Source organism: Cynara cardunculus (genome assembly GCF_001531365.2).
Source record: "Cynara cardunculus var. scolymus isolate 2C chromosome LG 8, CcrdV1, whole genome shotgun sequence".
Lineage (NCBI taxonomy): Eukaryota > Viridiplantae > Streptophyta > Magnoliopsida > Asterales > Asteraceae > Cynara > Cynara cardunculus.
Genome location: NC_037535.1, coordinates 21,417,464 through 21,432,282, shown reverse-complemented (window position 1 = coordinate 21,432,282; position 14,819 = coordinate 21,417,464). Strand labels below are relative to the sequence as shown.

At 37.3% G+C, this 14,819-nt stretch overlaps 1 protein-coding gene and 1 long non-coding RNA gene across 2 annotated transcripts; one reads left to right on the top strand and one right to left on the bottom strand.

Annotated features, from left to right (window-relative positions):
* The first annotated feature begins 617 nt into the window (after positions 1-617).
* On the top strand, positions 618-13,022 carry LOC112517148 (protein CHROMATIN REMODELING 25). Its single transcript, XM_025124491.1, has 21 exons — positions 618-811; positions 1,345-1,725; positions 2,485-2,568; positions 2,671-2,911; positions 2,977-3,102; positions 3,188-3,244; positions 3,613-3,699; positions 3,963-4,058; positions 4,192-4,242; positions 4,811-4,885; positions 5,000-5,086; positions 6,091-6,182; positions 6,767-6,899; positions 7,859-7,978; positions 8,065-8,178; positions 8,279-8,362; positions 8,506-8,580; positions 8,651-8,709; positions 9,832-10,027; positions 10,130-10,228; positions 12,648-13,022. The coding sequence occupies exons 1-21, from the start codon at positions 618-620 to the stop codon at positions 13,008-13,010; spliced, it is 2,814 nt and encodes a 937-aa protein (XP_024980259.1). The 3' UTR covers positions 13,011-13,022.
* LOC112517149 lies at positions 8,490-9,495 on the bottom strand. Its single transcript, XR_003069641.1, has 3 exons — positions 9,340-9,495; positions 8,939-9,008; positions 8,490-8,619 (listed from the first exon to the last, which is right to left on the bottom strand). It is a non-coding gene; the product is annotated as an uncharacterized LOC112517149 (long non-coding RNA).
* Positions 13,023-14,819: the final 1,797 nt, after the last annotated feature.

The following is a 14,819-nucleotide window of genomic DNA, read 5'->3' as shown; positions in this document are numbered from 1 at the left end:
GACAATTTTTTTTTGCTAAATAAGATTCACCTCTTAACGATTCAAAGACTGCGAGGCTGTTTGGCAGTTGTTGAATGGTTTAGTGTAGAATGATTAAGTAGTCAGAATGATTAAGAGGCTCTCATGATATAGTGTAAAATAAAATATGATTGGTCAATAATTGTTTACCATGGAATTATGGTGCTGAATGGTTAAGGGAAACCCATTATACAAAATCATTCAGAAGGTTTTAAAATCATTAAGAGACAATTTTTTTTTTTGTCAAATAAGATTCATCTCTTACGATTCAGAGACTATCTGTTAATAAAACTATTAAGAGGTAAACAAATAACCCATTCCTGTTAATATCAAGAGGTAAGCAACGGGCCCTAAGTATTTTAAAAAATTGGGCCTTATTTTCCATGAGTCCTGGCCCCGGGTGTACGCCGGCCCGCCCCTCCTGAAAACCGGTTTTAAACCCATTTAACTACCGTAATGACCCGGCCCGGTTCAAACGAGAGAGGCGCCGACATTTTACCGCCATTTTGGTATCGATTCGAAACAGAGATTTTGTACTGAGCACACCATATAAAATCAGAACAATTGGTTTTAATTCTGAAAAAAAGAACCCTAATTTTATGGAAGAAGACGATGAAGAAGTTTTATCTGTCTCCGAGACTAGCGATTCGAGCGACGATTTCACCTGCGACGACTCTGAAGATGGCGATGATGGTTTATATAGATCTGGCAGTGATGAAAATTGTAAGGGGAATGACGCCACACGACCAGCTGCAAGTCATCAAAAATCACAGAACGTGGATGCTCTATTGAGGTACACCGGTTTATAGCTTAAGGGGAAGTTCATAGTTCTTTTATTTTTTGGCATTCGAGTTACAAAATCTTATGGAACTTCGTAGAACACAGAGGGGGGTGTGTGTGTTTAGCAGGTATTAGATCGACAATTGCAGGAATATGGGGCGTTTTTTGGAACTTAATAGCATCTATAGCTCTGGGGCATCTTCGTTTTATCACTTGCAAAATCTTACCCCCCTTTTACAAAAGAGCTGCATTGAATTAATTTTTATTTGATACTTAATACGAAGTTTAAACCCTTGCAGAAAATTACCAACTAAACTAAGATTTTTATCATGTAAAAATAAAAAAGGAAGTCGACTGGTAATTTGCAACATGATTTGTACCGAATTCTGCATTTGGAAAATGCTATGTTTAACGTTAAAACCTTACACAGCTCTACTGTTTTGTTTTTTGGGATGGAGGGAATGATCAATTGTTTGTTTGCAAGCATCCTGTTTTTCTGAAGTTCGTTTTGAAGCAACTAACATGAATTTATGATTATGAAATCAGAGGAAATCTTATTGTCAAAAGGCAGTCACTACTTCCACGAGTTCTTTCGGTGACGGAAAGAGAAGCTGTTCTTAAGAAGCCTTTTAAACCTCCTTCTGCCGATGGCTACTCCAATCAGAATGAACAACTGGTTCGCCGCCTGTGGGCTCGTAAACGGTTTGTACCTTGGGGTTCAAACAGACCAGCTTTGCTTCCCATTACAAACAGGGTGAACGTTCCTATTTCTGTGGAGGAGGAAGTGCCAGAAGAGAGTACCAGCTTGCCACCAGAAATTGAACCATTGATCTTATGGCAGCCTGAAAAATCTGAAGATGGAGATGGCAATTCAATACCTATAGAAGTGGATCATATACTTGTCAAGTTCCTTCGACCCCATCAAAGGTACTTCATATAATTAGACAATTTATAAATGCAGGACATTGGATTAGAAATGCCATGTAATCCCATGTACTTCGGGGTCTATCTCAGCATCTAGGAAGTAGGAACATGTACTGGTGTATGTGTATTTTGTTTAGATTATTAAAAAGGACCAAGGGAAGACAATAGTTTTTGAGTAGCATGATCAAATACGATAGAATTGGAAAAAGAATTACATCCTCCATGTAAAAATAAGTAAATGAGTATCTCCCTTTCATTATGCATGTAATTTATGGTTTATTCAAAAAATCTAATCAAGACAACCCCATTGGGAACAAAAGGTGATCCTGTTTTACATCTTAGTTAAGTAGTCACCATCAACCCAGCCGACCTTGTCCTAAGTATGTCTCTGAGATTAACAACAAATTAATATCTGAGCATCCACTGTAAGGATGTAATGCCCATCGTACCTGGTGCAAAACTTGACAGCTAGTAACTACAAGTTCTAACTAACAGGTATGGGAATCACCACTCTAGCACTTCCACCGTTTGAGGTGCTTTTGGTTTTCTAAATGCATCCCGTATTTCATTAAATCAAAAAATCTTTTGATGATATAGTATATTTTACACTATTCTTTCATTTCAAGTTTGTTCCAAAATACTAATATCTATTTAGATTCCAGCAATGGCATGCAAGTATAATATGAAATATCAGTGGCTTGCATGTTCTTGTATAAGTCGTGTTTTGATCAATGACTTACAAATAGTTGAATTGTATTGCAGAGAAGGGGTCCAGTTTATGTTTGAATGTGTTTCAGGTCTATGCTCTGCTGATATCAACGGCTGCATTCTAGCTGATGACATGGGGTAAATATTACTTGGTATCTCTCATGATTCTGTGATGAAGTACATTGACTGTTTTGTATGCAATTCTGTTTCCAACTTGCACTCTCGTGCCCTTTTACATAGGTTGGGGAAGACTTTACAGTCAATTACACTGCTGTATACTCTTCTTCGTCAGGGATTTGGTGGAAAGCCAATGGTTAGGAAGGCAATAATCGTAACTCCTACCAGTCTAGTAAGCAACTGGGAGGCAGAAATTAAGAAATGGATTGGTGAAAGAGTTAAGCTTGTTGCTCTATGTGAAAGTATTCGTGAAGATGTCATCTCGAGCATTGATAACTTCAGAAGTCCACACAGCAAATTACAGGTAGAGGTCTTTTAAAGTTTTCTGATGCCAGAAGTAGACACCAACTGACACTGATACTCTGCCAGGTACTAATCGTTTCTTATGAGACATTTCGCATGCATTCATCAAAATTCAACGATAGTGGTTCTTGTGATCTTCTCATATGTGATGAAGCACACAGGCTGAAAAATGACCAGACACTGACTAATAGAGTAAGAGTAGTAATTTTGTAAATAATTCAAATTCAGATTTTAAGTATCTTAACACCTAATCTTTGGGCCTATTTTGTTGAATCAGGCATTGGCAGCTCTATCTTGCAAACGACGCATTTTATTGTCTGGGACTCCAATGCAAGTGAGGAATATTCTAGTTATTACTCCCCCTCCCATAAAATGGCAACATTTGCCTCACACATAATTCTGTAAAAATGTTCGACTAGAGTCCAATGTCTAAAATGCCTTTCAGCAACAACATATAGAAATCTCGTGGAGCGTAACACAATCAATACTATCAACATTTTATAGCAACTAAAATTGGCAAATAGGTAATTTAGCTTAAAAATTTTCAAAATAAAGGAAAAGTTGCACTTATTATAGGACAACCCAAAATGGAAATTGTTGCACTTATTATGGGATGGGGGAGTATAAAGTACTCGTTGCTGTCACTTCTTCTGTCTGTTTTGTAACACAATCTCCCCTTCCATTCTTATGTTAAATCACCAGAATCACCTAGAAGAGTTTTTTGCCATGGTCAACTTCACTAACCCAGGGATTTTGGGCGACGCTGCGTTTTTTCGACGTTATTATGAGGTCAGCTAACTTATGAAGCTTTTAGTTGTTACTTATCATATATCCGATCAATCTCAAAACTAATAATCATGTATTTGAGCTGTGGTAGGTTTGGACATTATAGATATTGCATAGTATAAAGTTGGGTTGCTGGTTAGGCACATCACTTAACAATGGATCACAAGTGGAAATATCTGGAGAATAATCAATGTCTAGTTTAAGTTTCTTTTGTTATAACTTGAACTTTTCTTCTGTGTACAAAATTTTACGTTACTGATCTCAAGACACCAATCATTTGTGGAAGAGAACCTACTGCCTCTGAAGAAGATAAGCATCTTGCCAATGAGCGCTCAGCAGAATTGAGTGCGAAGGTGAATCAGGTAATCTTGTCGTATTGACATATCATAGATTTAGGAACTTGCAAGAAGCAGTTTGGTTTTCAGCATCTTAGGCTTGTCTGAGGATGTGAACTTGTTTTCTGCATCTGCTCATCCTTGAGACTTGTGTTGACAGTTTATATTGAGGAGGACTAATGCATTGCTATCCAATCACTTACCACCGAAGGTATGAAATTATATTTGCAATTTATGGTAGTTATCTGTCTATTGAGCTTTCTTCATATCGACTTTGTACTCTCTTGCATATTGAGGAGTGCATGAAAATACATCTATTCACTGCATCTTAACGAAATAAAATATTTGGTATGGTTGGCTCACTTTATTTTTATGTGTTTAATATCTAGATTCTGGAAAGTTGTTACTAATGTGGCTGTCTTGAACTTTTATGTTGAACCAAAGAAATCCTGTCTAAGCTATCTCTATCATATGGTGTTTATTTACGTACACAGTTACACATCCACACAGTTGTTTTTGGTATACAATCTGAACTTAGATTATGTGCTTTCTGGAGCTCATTGGCAAATTAGTTACCCATTTAAGCTCTTCTTATCCTTATTGTTGATTTTCACTTTCCTACAACAATCACATAACATGTTAAATAATGCAGAACAGATGTCCATTTTGCTCTTCCCCTGATTTTCTTGTGTTTCTATTTGCTTTTCCTTGATCATCAATAGTAAAACTGTTAGTTTTTCATCTATATATTCTTGCTAAAGGATAAGTGCAATTTGCAGATAGTTGAGGTTGTTTGTTGCAAGCTCACTCCTCTCCAAACAGAACTGTACAATCATTTCATTCATTCAAAAAATGTAAGTTTTTCTCCCGGCATTAGAATCATACGTTCTTTCTATGTTCCTTGATAGTGGTCTGAAATTGAACACTTGAACACACATGATTTTTCTTTTTCTATACAATGACTGTAGGTGAAAAAAGCAATTGCTGAAGAAGTGAAACAAACAAAAATTCTGGCATATATAACTGTTCTGAAGAAGCTTTGCAATCATCCAAAGGTAAAATGTTATTCAAAGAATTGTTCTTATGAGTATCTATTGCATGTATATGCAATGATACTTGCATTGTCAAAATGTTTAATAAGTATCATTATTGTACTTTCTACCACATGATACAAGCATTTTGTTTATGATGCAATGTTACACCTTTCAAGAGATGTGAAGCTATAAAAGTAGAATGACAAATAAATATATATGCAAAAAATTTCTAGTTATTATTTAGGTTCCTTTAATGGTATTTGGATTCAGTTAATCCTTTAGGAGAAGTCTTGAGGAAGTTCATGAGACTAGGTGTGATACCGCCCAATTTTATTGCAGAGCAAGTAAGGCCATTGAAGTTCCATTTTGTATTTTATTTGCTTAAGCGAATTATTACCGAGGTCTTGTTAATAGCTGAAAAGAAGCCATATCAAGTTAACTCCGTCTTCCCCCCTATAACATGGGTTTTCTATCAAAGTTCTCTTATTTTTTTAGTACCCTAAGAGGGAGATTTGTTCAACCATCTCATAGAATTTTCAATGACTACTGTTTGCTTTGGTATGGTCCCTGTCTACCTCCAGCATTGTCTCTGATATTCCTAAACTACTCTTTCCTGTGTGTTTCTTTGTGCACATTGATTGTGTGTGTATGAACCATCTAAGGTAAATCTCATACAAGGATTTAATGTAGTTAAAGTACATAAGGGAAAATGTTTGCTAAGCATAAGTCAAAATATTTGTTTGCATCGTGTTCCAAAATTTCTTTAACTTTGATCTGGAGGTACCTGATATGTAGAGGAAATTTGGAGGGAGCAATCATTCTTGTCTAATTTAACATTTGTATTCAGTCATACTACAACTATCTATGGAGTAGTCTCTAGGCTATTGTGTATCTTCTTTGATGATCATGATCCCTAGGTGCTCTATCTTTGCTTTTACACTGCCATCGGTGCCCTCTAAAATGTTCATGTGGTGTTTGATTAATAGGATATATATTTTTTTTGATGCAATTTTCTTATATTGAAGCTGATTTATGATACAATAAAAAGCGGGATCCCAGGGACATCAGGGTTTGAGGACTGTATGCGCTTCTTTCCTCCAGAAATGTTCTCTGGAAGGTAAACCATCTTGAGTTATTTTGTGCCTTCTTACCAAACCAAATATACACAATATATCCCACTCAAAGTCGGGTTTGGGGAGGGTATGATGTAGGCAGACCTTTCCTCTATCCCAAGAGATAGAGGCTGTTTCGTGAAGACCCCCAGCTTGTGAAAATGTGATGGAGAGACTAGAGGGACAAAGGATATGCCAAAAAGATCTTTTTTTTGCGAAATGATGATTTCGAGAAGACACTCCAAAGCTTGACATAGGAAAAAGTTACCATAAAAAGTGTGCAAGCAAGCAGACAACAAGCACATCAAACAATAACAGCAGTAAGGACATCTACAAGAAAGAAGTTAAAATAAGCCAAAGCAAGTAAAGCTGGGATAAAGTACTAAATTACCAACCCACTTAAGACGAAGAACTAAGGCCAGATAGTCTTACTCCAACCATGACATATGACATTGCTAACCTATATCTAGGCTCTCCACCCCTCCCCCATCTATAATAGCTACTAGTCCCTATAAAAAAATATGCTACTCCAGTTCTGCCTTCTTGTACACTATTTTTGAATTTATCTTCTCTTCTGTTAATATGTTAGATCTGGATCTTGGACCGGTGGTGAAGGAGCATGGGTTGAACTATCAGGGAAGATGCATGTCTTGGCTCGTTTGTTGGCTCAGCTGCGTAAGAGAACAGATGACCGAATCGTATTGGTTTCAAATTATACACAGGTTTGCAGATTTGAGTTTTAGAAGATAGGTTGTTATTTGCCTATTATCTGTATCTTTAGTGTTGAGTATTCTTGTGCCATCAGGCACTGTAGCTTCTTGTTAGAGCTTATTACTTTTTGAGCATCTTCTTTGTTCATTTAGTTTCACTGTTCAGTTCATCCTTCCCTTTCAAAAAAAAAAAAAAAAATAGTGAACTTCAGCTAACATTGAAATACTACCTTTGAAGTTTTGGTCATAGTTCAAATTTCAAATGGCAACGCAATTTGCTAACGGAGCTACCAAAATCAGGGACAACCACTATGAACTTATATTGAGTGAATACAATATTTGAGGATTAGAACCCATGTTCGGGAACTGAAAGTCACAATGTGCATCATCCAATCTGTGCAAACTGTGTGGAATATGGAATTACGGATGAAATTCTTCAAATGAAGCTTCAGTCAACTGGTAGAAGCATTTTTAAAATTCATCTTTTTTGGGTTACAATTATTATCTGATAGCACTTGCTAGAAATAAAACAGGGAGATCCTTTTGAATTCTTATGCTATGGCACTTTCAGTAAACCCACAAAAATGTCATTGTTGTCATTCTACATTTATTGCTTTCGAAATGTTCCCAATAATTATAGGGGGCAAGAGAGGCAAAACCTTACCTAGCTTTGGTTCTAGTTAAGCTTATTTCCAGGCATCCAGCTTTTGGATATGCCTATTGGCTAATCTGGTTAGTTCGTATATTTATCTGCCACATGAAAACTGACGTCAAACAAGTTTATTGGAACATGGTTTCATACTTTTCTTATATGCACTTGCATTAGTTTGTTTATTTAGGAGTTCAATTATAGTGGTTGGAACTTCAAATAGTTATGAATGTTTAAGGTGCTAGTTATTTCCCTTGCCTCTTCTATTTCAGTTCTGCTTCCCAAGTCTTTTATGCTGACCATATTATCTTTCATTCTTCAGACCCTGGACCTTATTGTTCAATTATGTCGAGAAAGAAGGTATCCATTCTTAAGGCTTGATGGGACTACATCAATCAGCAAAAGACAAAAGCTGGTCAACTGCTTCAATGATCCATCAAAGGTATTCAAAATTTCTTCCGTTTATCATTTAAAAAAAGTTACATGTGTCACTGCTCCCATTGAACAATACGCTTCATCATCTTGCAGGACGAGTTTGCATTTCTTTTGAGCAGCAAGGCTGGTGGATGTGGCCTCAACTTGATAGGAGGAAATAGACTTGTTCTGTTTGATCCCGATTGGAATCCTGCCAATGACAAACAAGTACTTAGACACTGAACTCTTTATTGAAGTTTTTGACAATCATTCTTCTTTATAGGGATAAGTTAATTTTCCCTCTTTGCTATTTTTACTTCCCATGTAGGCTGCCGCAAGAGTCTGGAGAGATGGGCAGAAGAAGAGAGTATACATCTATAGGTTTTTGAGCACTGGGACCATTGAAGAAAAGGTAGTAGATATATCCCATGCTCGAATTTTTGTACTGTTTTACTATTGCTTTTCCTTTTCTCAGTTCAACTAAGCAAGGATAAAGTCAGTGTTTGGTGTGAAATTTACCGTGGAGCCAGTTTGATGGGATCTGGTATCCTGCAGGTGTACCAGCGTCAGATGTCGAAGGAAGGGCTTCAAAAAGTAATTCAACAAGAGCAAGCTGATTCCAAGATCCAGGTGTTTGTTACTTCTTCTTTTTGAACATATGCGAATGTCCTGAAGGAATAATCACACCTCATGAATGCAGGGGAACAATCTTTCGACAGAGGATTTACGGGATCTATTTACATTTCATGAGGATGCAAGGCAAGCTTTACTTTTTTTAATCAAAACTGTATATTTGATGTATGAAAAGTCTTGGTTAGTATTACCAGCTAGTGACTGATTTGCTGGTTTGTAAATTATATACTTTGCACACTACTGATGGATGGAAGTTTATGAATATAGGTCCATATCATTCAGGAAAAAGGGGAACATTTAATCCAAATAAGAGAGAGAGTTGTACATGGTTAGGGAGGTGTGGAGCTTCTTATACCTTCTCCAAGTGGTGACTCTTCTTCCTAGGTTGGAATCTTGGAGATAGTAAGTTTTCTTTCATATTGGACCTAAGAGAAGAAAAAGAGAGAAAATGATTCAAGGAAGTGGTGAATTTAGGAAAATTACACAGTAATCTTCATATGTAAATACATACTAATTTACTAGTAGAAGAAGAGACTATACGTAGTAGGGGACGAACTGGGGACAAGATCTTCGGCACCTGTCGAGGTTAAACATGGGATTCTAAAAAGGCTTGGCTGCCTTGGCTAACAAAACTACCGAAGAGGTTGAAGTTTTGGTTTTGATGCAGGGATAACGTAGGTAATAGAGAGTGCAAAGCAAGTATAAATCAAATGAGTGGAGATAAAACATTACTAGGTCATGAGAGTCTCAGATTACCTATTCAGGTTGGAGAGGAGATTTGCTGAAACGCACTGCTGTCTTAGCCTATCATTGGCCTCGATGGGGAAAACTCAAATCTCCCTCTCTAACTCACTTGTTCACTTCTTAACTCACTTACATGCACATAACACTTAAGCTGGTGTAGCATGATACCGTTGCAAATATCTAGGTTTGGATTGTTTGATAAAAATAAAAACACCTGAAAATAAATACTACCTTGGTGCTTCATTAAAGTACTTGGGAATGTTTCGAACCCTCTTAATGTAGGAGCCCTACTATTATCTGAAGGAGCCATAATGATGGCATTATAAGTATTAAAATAATTACTATTTCTTATAATCTGAATCTATGGTTTTATGTGCCATTCCCTGTCACCTTGGCCTGAGTCATGGTTAGCGTGTGGTCATTGGCTTTCATAGCTTGATAAGTTTTTCTGGGGATATAATATCATAGCTTGATAAATTTTTCTGGTTGATGCTATTTTTGCAGGTCTGACATTCATGAGAAATTGATCTGCACACGCTGTCAGAACTCTGGAGGACAAGCAGCAGATGAAACGCCTAATGCGGGCATGGGGGATTGTGTTGGACCTCCAAATGAAGGTTGTCAGTCTGATGAAGAGGATATTGGGGGATTTGCAGGTATTTCTGGATGCTTGCATAACTTAAGAAGCTCAGAGAAACAGGTAAATAGAATAATATATGAATGCCGAATCCGCAACATGCTCAGCTGTAGTTTACTTGGCTAAATGCTATACTTTCCCAAATAATCTATTCTGATCCTCCAGGTGGGTACCCCGTTGGAAGAGGATCTAGCTAGCTGGGGTCATCATTCTTCCCCCAGTACCGTACCTGATACAATTTTTCAAGCATCAGCTGGAGATGAGGTAATTACAAATTCCGAACTGTCATAGACATGAATTTTGGGAGAAAGCTTGAGCTTAATCCTAGCAGGTTCACGTAACCATGATGAGAGTTCAATTATGATTGCTCATCTGTCCTGGTTATCACAAAAATGATTGCTTACAATTTAAGGAGAACCTTGGAACTGAAACAGCGGGATGCTATATCAAATACAATTAATTTTTGAAATAAAACATCAAATGTCAAATGTGTCCTTTAAGAATATGCGGAACTCCCAAATTTACTCTCTAAAAGAATCCTTGAAAGAGAAGGGAGATTCCAAAATATAACCAGCTAGCTCTTATTGGAATAATCGTTGGAGACTCAAATGATGGATATGCAAGCATGGTTCATGCATATTTGTTGCCAGGGGCGGGTGGAGAAATAGTCCAAGTCTAGTGATGTGGGACTCCACTAGTCACATGGCATTGAAGTCTCGAGGTCAGAACATGGTACAATCATGTGCGAATTTAGCCTTTTCCATGGTCATACCTAGCTGTGTATGAACTTGGGTTTATCATTGACATGTGTACGTGTTTCTTTGTTTTGGCCTTGATGTAGTGATTTCAGATATCGACAAACGTGTTTCCAACCTTGATTTTACAATGTCTTACACTCTCCGCTCTCATACAACCTTGTTGGAGTACCCCATTGCTTCCTGAAGCCCTTACAATCCTTGTTGCTTCCGCTACCTTCCCATGACCTTGTCAGTCGTTATTGCCTAAACATGACTCTAAACAAAGGTCCTCAATTTCTTTGCAGCCAAATTATAATACAAGGGTCTGTGCCTGCAGATCGGTTCACTGGAGCTCCTCGACATTCATCATGTGTGGCTTTGACATCCCTCTGCCACCTCCAGTGAACACTGCCTGCCTTTGACAACTTTATTAGAGATCTCCTGAGTCTTGCCATTGAGTACCAGGCAATTGAAGCTTCACAAGCCTCATGATCTGAGACCTAATCTTGCAGCCCTTGCTGAGGCTTCATGTCCTTTAATATGCACTCGACAGCTTTGTCAAAGCTTTCTGTTGCTGCATGACTCCCTGGGAGCAATCTACTGCCTTTAAAATGACCCCCTGATTCTCCACAACGGAGCACCACCACCTGTGCATTCCCTTGCTGATCTTGATTTGGTTATGGAAAAAGGGTTTGTTCTACTCTCTAGAGTGCCCCACTGTACTGGTCCCCTGACCATCATGGGGAGGTAAATCACGGTGTTCTACGGCAGGGTAGATGGGGCCAGATTTAAATACGATACCATGTCATGGAAACTCCACCCCTTTTCTGCTGGGACAATTCAGCAGGACATGATCTTGATTTGGTTGCCATTACCCTTTGTGTGGATCAACTTTCCATCTACATTTCAGCCAAGCATGACCACCATGGAGGTCATCAGAGCTTTCTCAGCCTCACGTTTGATCTTTGACATAATATTATGGTGTTTTTTGGTTTCCGAAAGTTGTAAGGGGGTACTTCGACATTTCTGAAACATCAAAACTCTATGTTGAAGGTCCAACATGTTGAGCTGATGTGCCATCACATCAGTAATTTGACCTGATGTGCTGCTGCTTGTTGAGTATGCAATTACTTAGTTAGAGGCACTGTCAGTTCGGTTTCAAGAATGTTTTTTCATAGTACTCTTAAGAAGAGTATCAGAGCATTATATGCTTGTTCCAAAGTTATTTGCTTTGTCAAGCTGTGAATCGTCGATATCTATCTTCCAACTTGAGGAGCATTTTAGGAGATAGATTTAGATTTAGGGTATGGTCAGGTGATGCATTGATTCCTAACCTATATTGGACGTCTCTGTTTAGTTTTCTAACCCTACATTAGACTCTCCTGTGAGTTGGGGAGCAAAGCTACAATGAAAACAATGGAGGTCTATATATAATCAAACATCCTTAACTTTTTGCTACTGGGATATGTACCGAGTTAGTCCTACTAGGATTACATGTGTATTGGAGTCTAATAGATGTTCTATCTGCTTTTGAATATATGTTTTCTTCTTATAGTGAATATTGCTCCCCATGGATGTATCCTTATCAGGCGGACCACATAAATCTGTGTTCGTTGTTCGTTATCCATAATATTATCATATGTTCTTCTGTTCAGGCCTACAGACCCACATGTTGTACAATGTACTATATATTTAGGGTTTGTCCTCAGCCATAAATACATATTAAGCCCAAACTGTTTGCATATATGTTTGAGTTTTGTGTAATTAGGTATCTCAGTGCATATAAAACGAGTATTGAAAATCTATATATCTTCGTATCGGAGGTAAAACCGATTCCATTCATATAGTTCATCTTAATTCATTGACATGATATTTGTGTGAAAATGGAGTGTAGAAAAAATCTAGTTTGATGTTGTGGAATAATGGATATGTTCATATTGCTGCAGGTCACTTTTGTTTTTACAAACCAAATTAGTGGAAAGCTTGTACCTGTGGAATCAGTAGTTAGGTCAAAGACGGATGAAGCAAATGCAGATACACACTCATCAAGGGGTAACTCGAACAAAAGTTATGTGATCTCATCTAAACGTCAACAGACAATACCGTATACTAGTTCTAATAGTGGGTCCATCAGAAGCAAGCTACCAACTTTCGGTAAGACTTCGCAGTGGACACCCAAGGAGTTTATAGGAAGACCAATAGGAGGTATAGCTCATGTAGCATCAAAACCTAAACCTTCTCTTGAAAATTATTTGCCTCAAAAGCGACTCTCTTCTAGTCATGTAGATGATGATGATGATTTTGCATAAATTCAGTTAAATTCTTTTACGTGTCTTTCACTTAACTAATTGTTTCCTTTGCACATTGGTTATATATAGCTCCATCAGTGTATTCTGATTTACTGCTGTTGATGCAAATATTTTAATGTCTATTACCAGTATGTTGCCGCATTAGTTATAGGGTAGAACAGATGATAGCTTGGCAGAAGTTTTGATTTTGGCTGTAAGTGGAAGGCACTGTTGCTGCAAAATGCTAAAGCATAAACCCAAGGGTAGGCATGGCATGATGCAGTCAATAAACAGGCATAACATCTGTAAAATTCCAACATGATCGGAAACCATCTTGTACAGCTGAAGAGTTGATGTTATAATTCTCTTTATTTCTTAGATTTGAACTTCTATTTACGCTATTCACATATTATCTAAGCTAAAATATATATATCTTCTCCATGCTTAAAGGAAAAAAAGCTTGTTAAGTTTTTGCATGTTCCATTCATTTTTGTTCCCTTTTCTATTTATTTTATCCTTTCATCCTGAAAATTAGACTCCATTTAAATTCTAGAAGGAACTTAAACACCATATATTGAGACACTTGTACACATAATCAAAACAAATTAACAAAATGACTATCCATTATAGGAATGAAGGGTAATTTGGGATCATCAAATTATCTTTATGTTGAGTTTCAAAACCCGAATTTCTCTGGGACAAAGAGTTGTGGCAACATGCACTCTTTACAAGGGTGAAGGGAGTATTTATTTATTTCCTCCATAATTAGTCTTCTATATGTATTTTTTTCAATTTCTATGAGGAAACTAAAATTATACAGATTGGTAGGTGACACAAGTAACAAGTGATTAAAGGTACCCGTACCCCATCTAAATTGTCCAGAATCTTGATTTGACATATTTGTTTGTGTTATCTGATCTAAGAACAAGAACAAAGTCAATTCTGAAGTAAATTTGTCCATACAGGGCCTTATAGGATCTTTATTTGGATTCAAGTTATCTTATCCTTCCCACTTCCCATAGTGGATTTTAAGTCAATAATTTTCCTGTTCTTGTCTTGCTATGTATTTTGTTTTCTAATCAATCTCTGTGGACCCTGATCTTGAACCTGAGTCAATGCTACATTGACCTATTAGGTGGCCTTTTCTTTGAAACAAAACATACTTATGATCGTCTCTTTTTGCAAACTAAAGAGAGAGTGTGGATTATGTGTTTGGTTGGTTTGGTATTTACACTTAAAAATGCCTCCTATTTGCTATGAAACTCTTAACACTCCAGCAGGTTTCATTCAAGAATGGTTATTTTTCTGCTAAAGGAGACGCAAGCAGTATACAAACTTGTCTGGTTGGTTCGGTAAATAGTGTAGATTTTTTGGTTATCGTTCTTATACTAATATTAACATTTGTGTTAGATAGCCAACTCATCTATAGGCTTGAGACTGCAGTTGGAGAGCATAATAACAATGCTTAGCTTCAACACTGTCAGCTGTGATCCTAGCTTGCCTGTGGTAAGTCCTACATAGTTGCATTGTTGCACATTAATCTTAATTGGTGACCTTGGTGCATCAAGGCTCCTGAGTCTATTTGTGATCCGAACTTGGTGTATTTCTCTCGCATTTTGCAAAGAGTCTATTTGTGATCCGAACTTGTGAGATGTGACCTACTAGTTTAAAAAAAGTAACTTTACAAATTGTTGCAAAACGATCGATCTATTTGTACACAGAACGTCATAGAATCAAATTGCACATACAACACAAAGGAATGAAGCACAGGTCGAAAGATTTGAAGTTAACATTTCCTAACTCTGAACCAGAACACCCTCGTAGGTAGTC

Excerpts from the sequence above, each read along its gene's own strand:
- LOC112517148 (XM_025124491.1), top strand. The coding sequence starts at position 618 with ATGGAAGAAGACGATGAAGAAGTTTTATCTGTCTCCGAGACTAGCGAT. Across the intron at positions 5,087-6,090 it reads AGCTTTGCAATCATCCAAAG|CTGATTTATGATACAATAAA; the intron begins GTAAAATGTTAT and ends CTTATATTGAAG. Across the intron at positions 10,028-10,129 it reads TAAGAAGCTCAGAGAAACAG|GTGGGTACCCCGTTGGAAGA; the intron begins GTAAATAGAATA and ends CTGATCCTCCAG.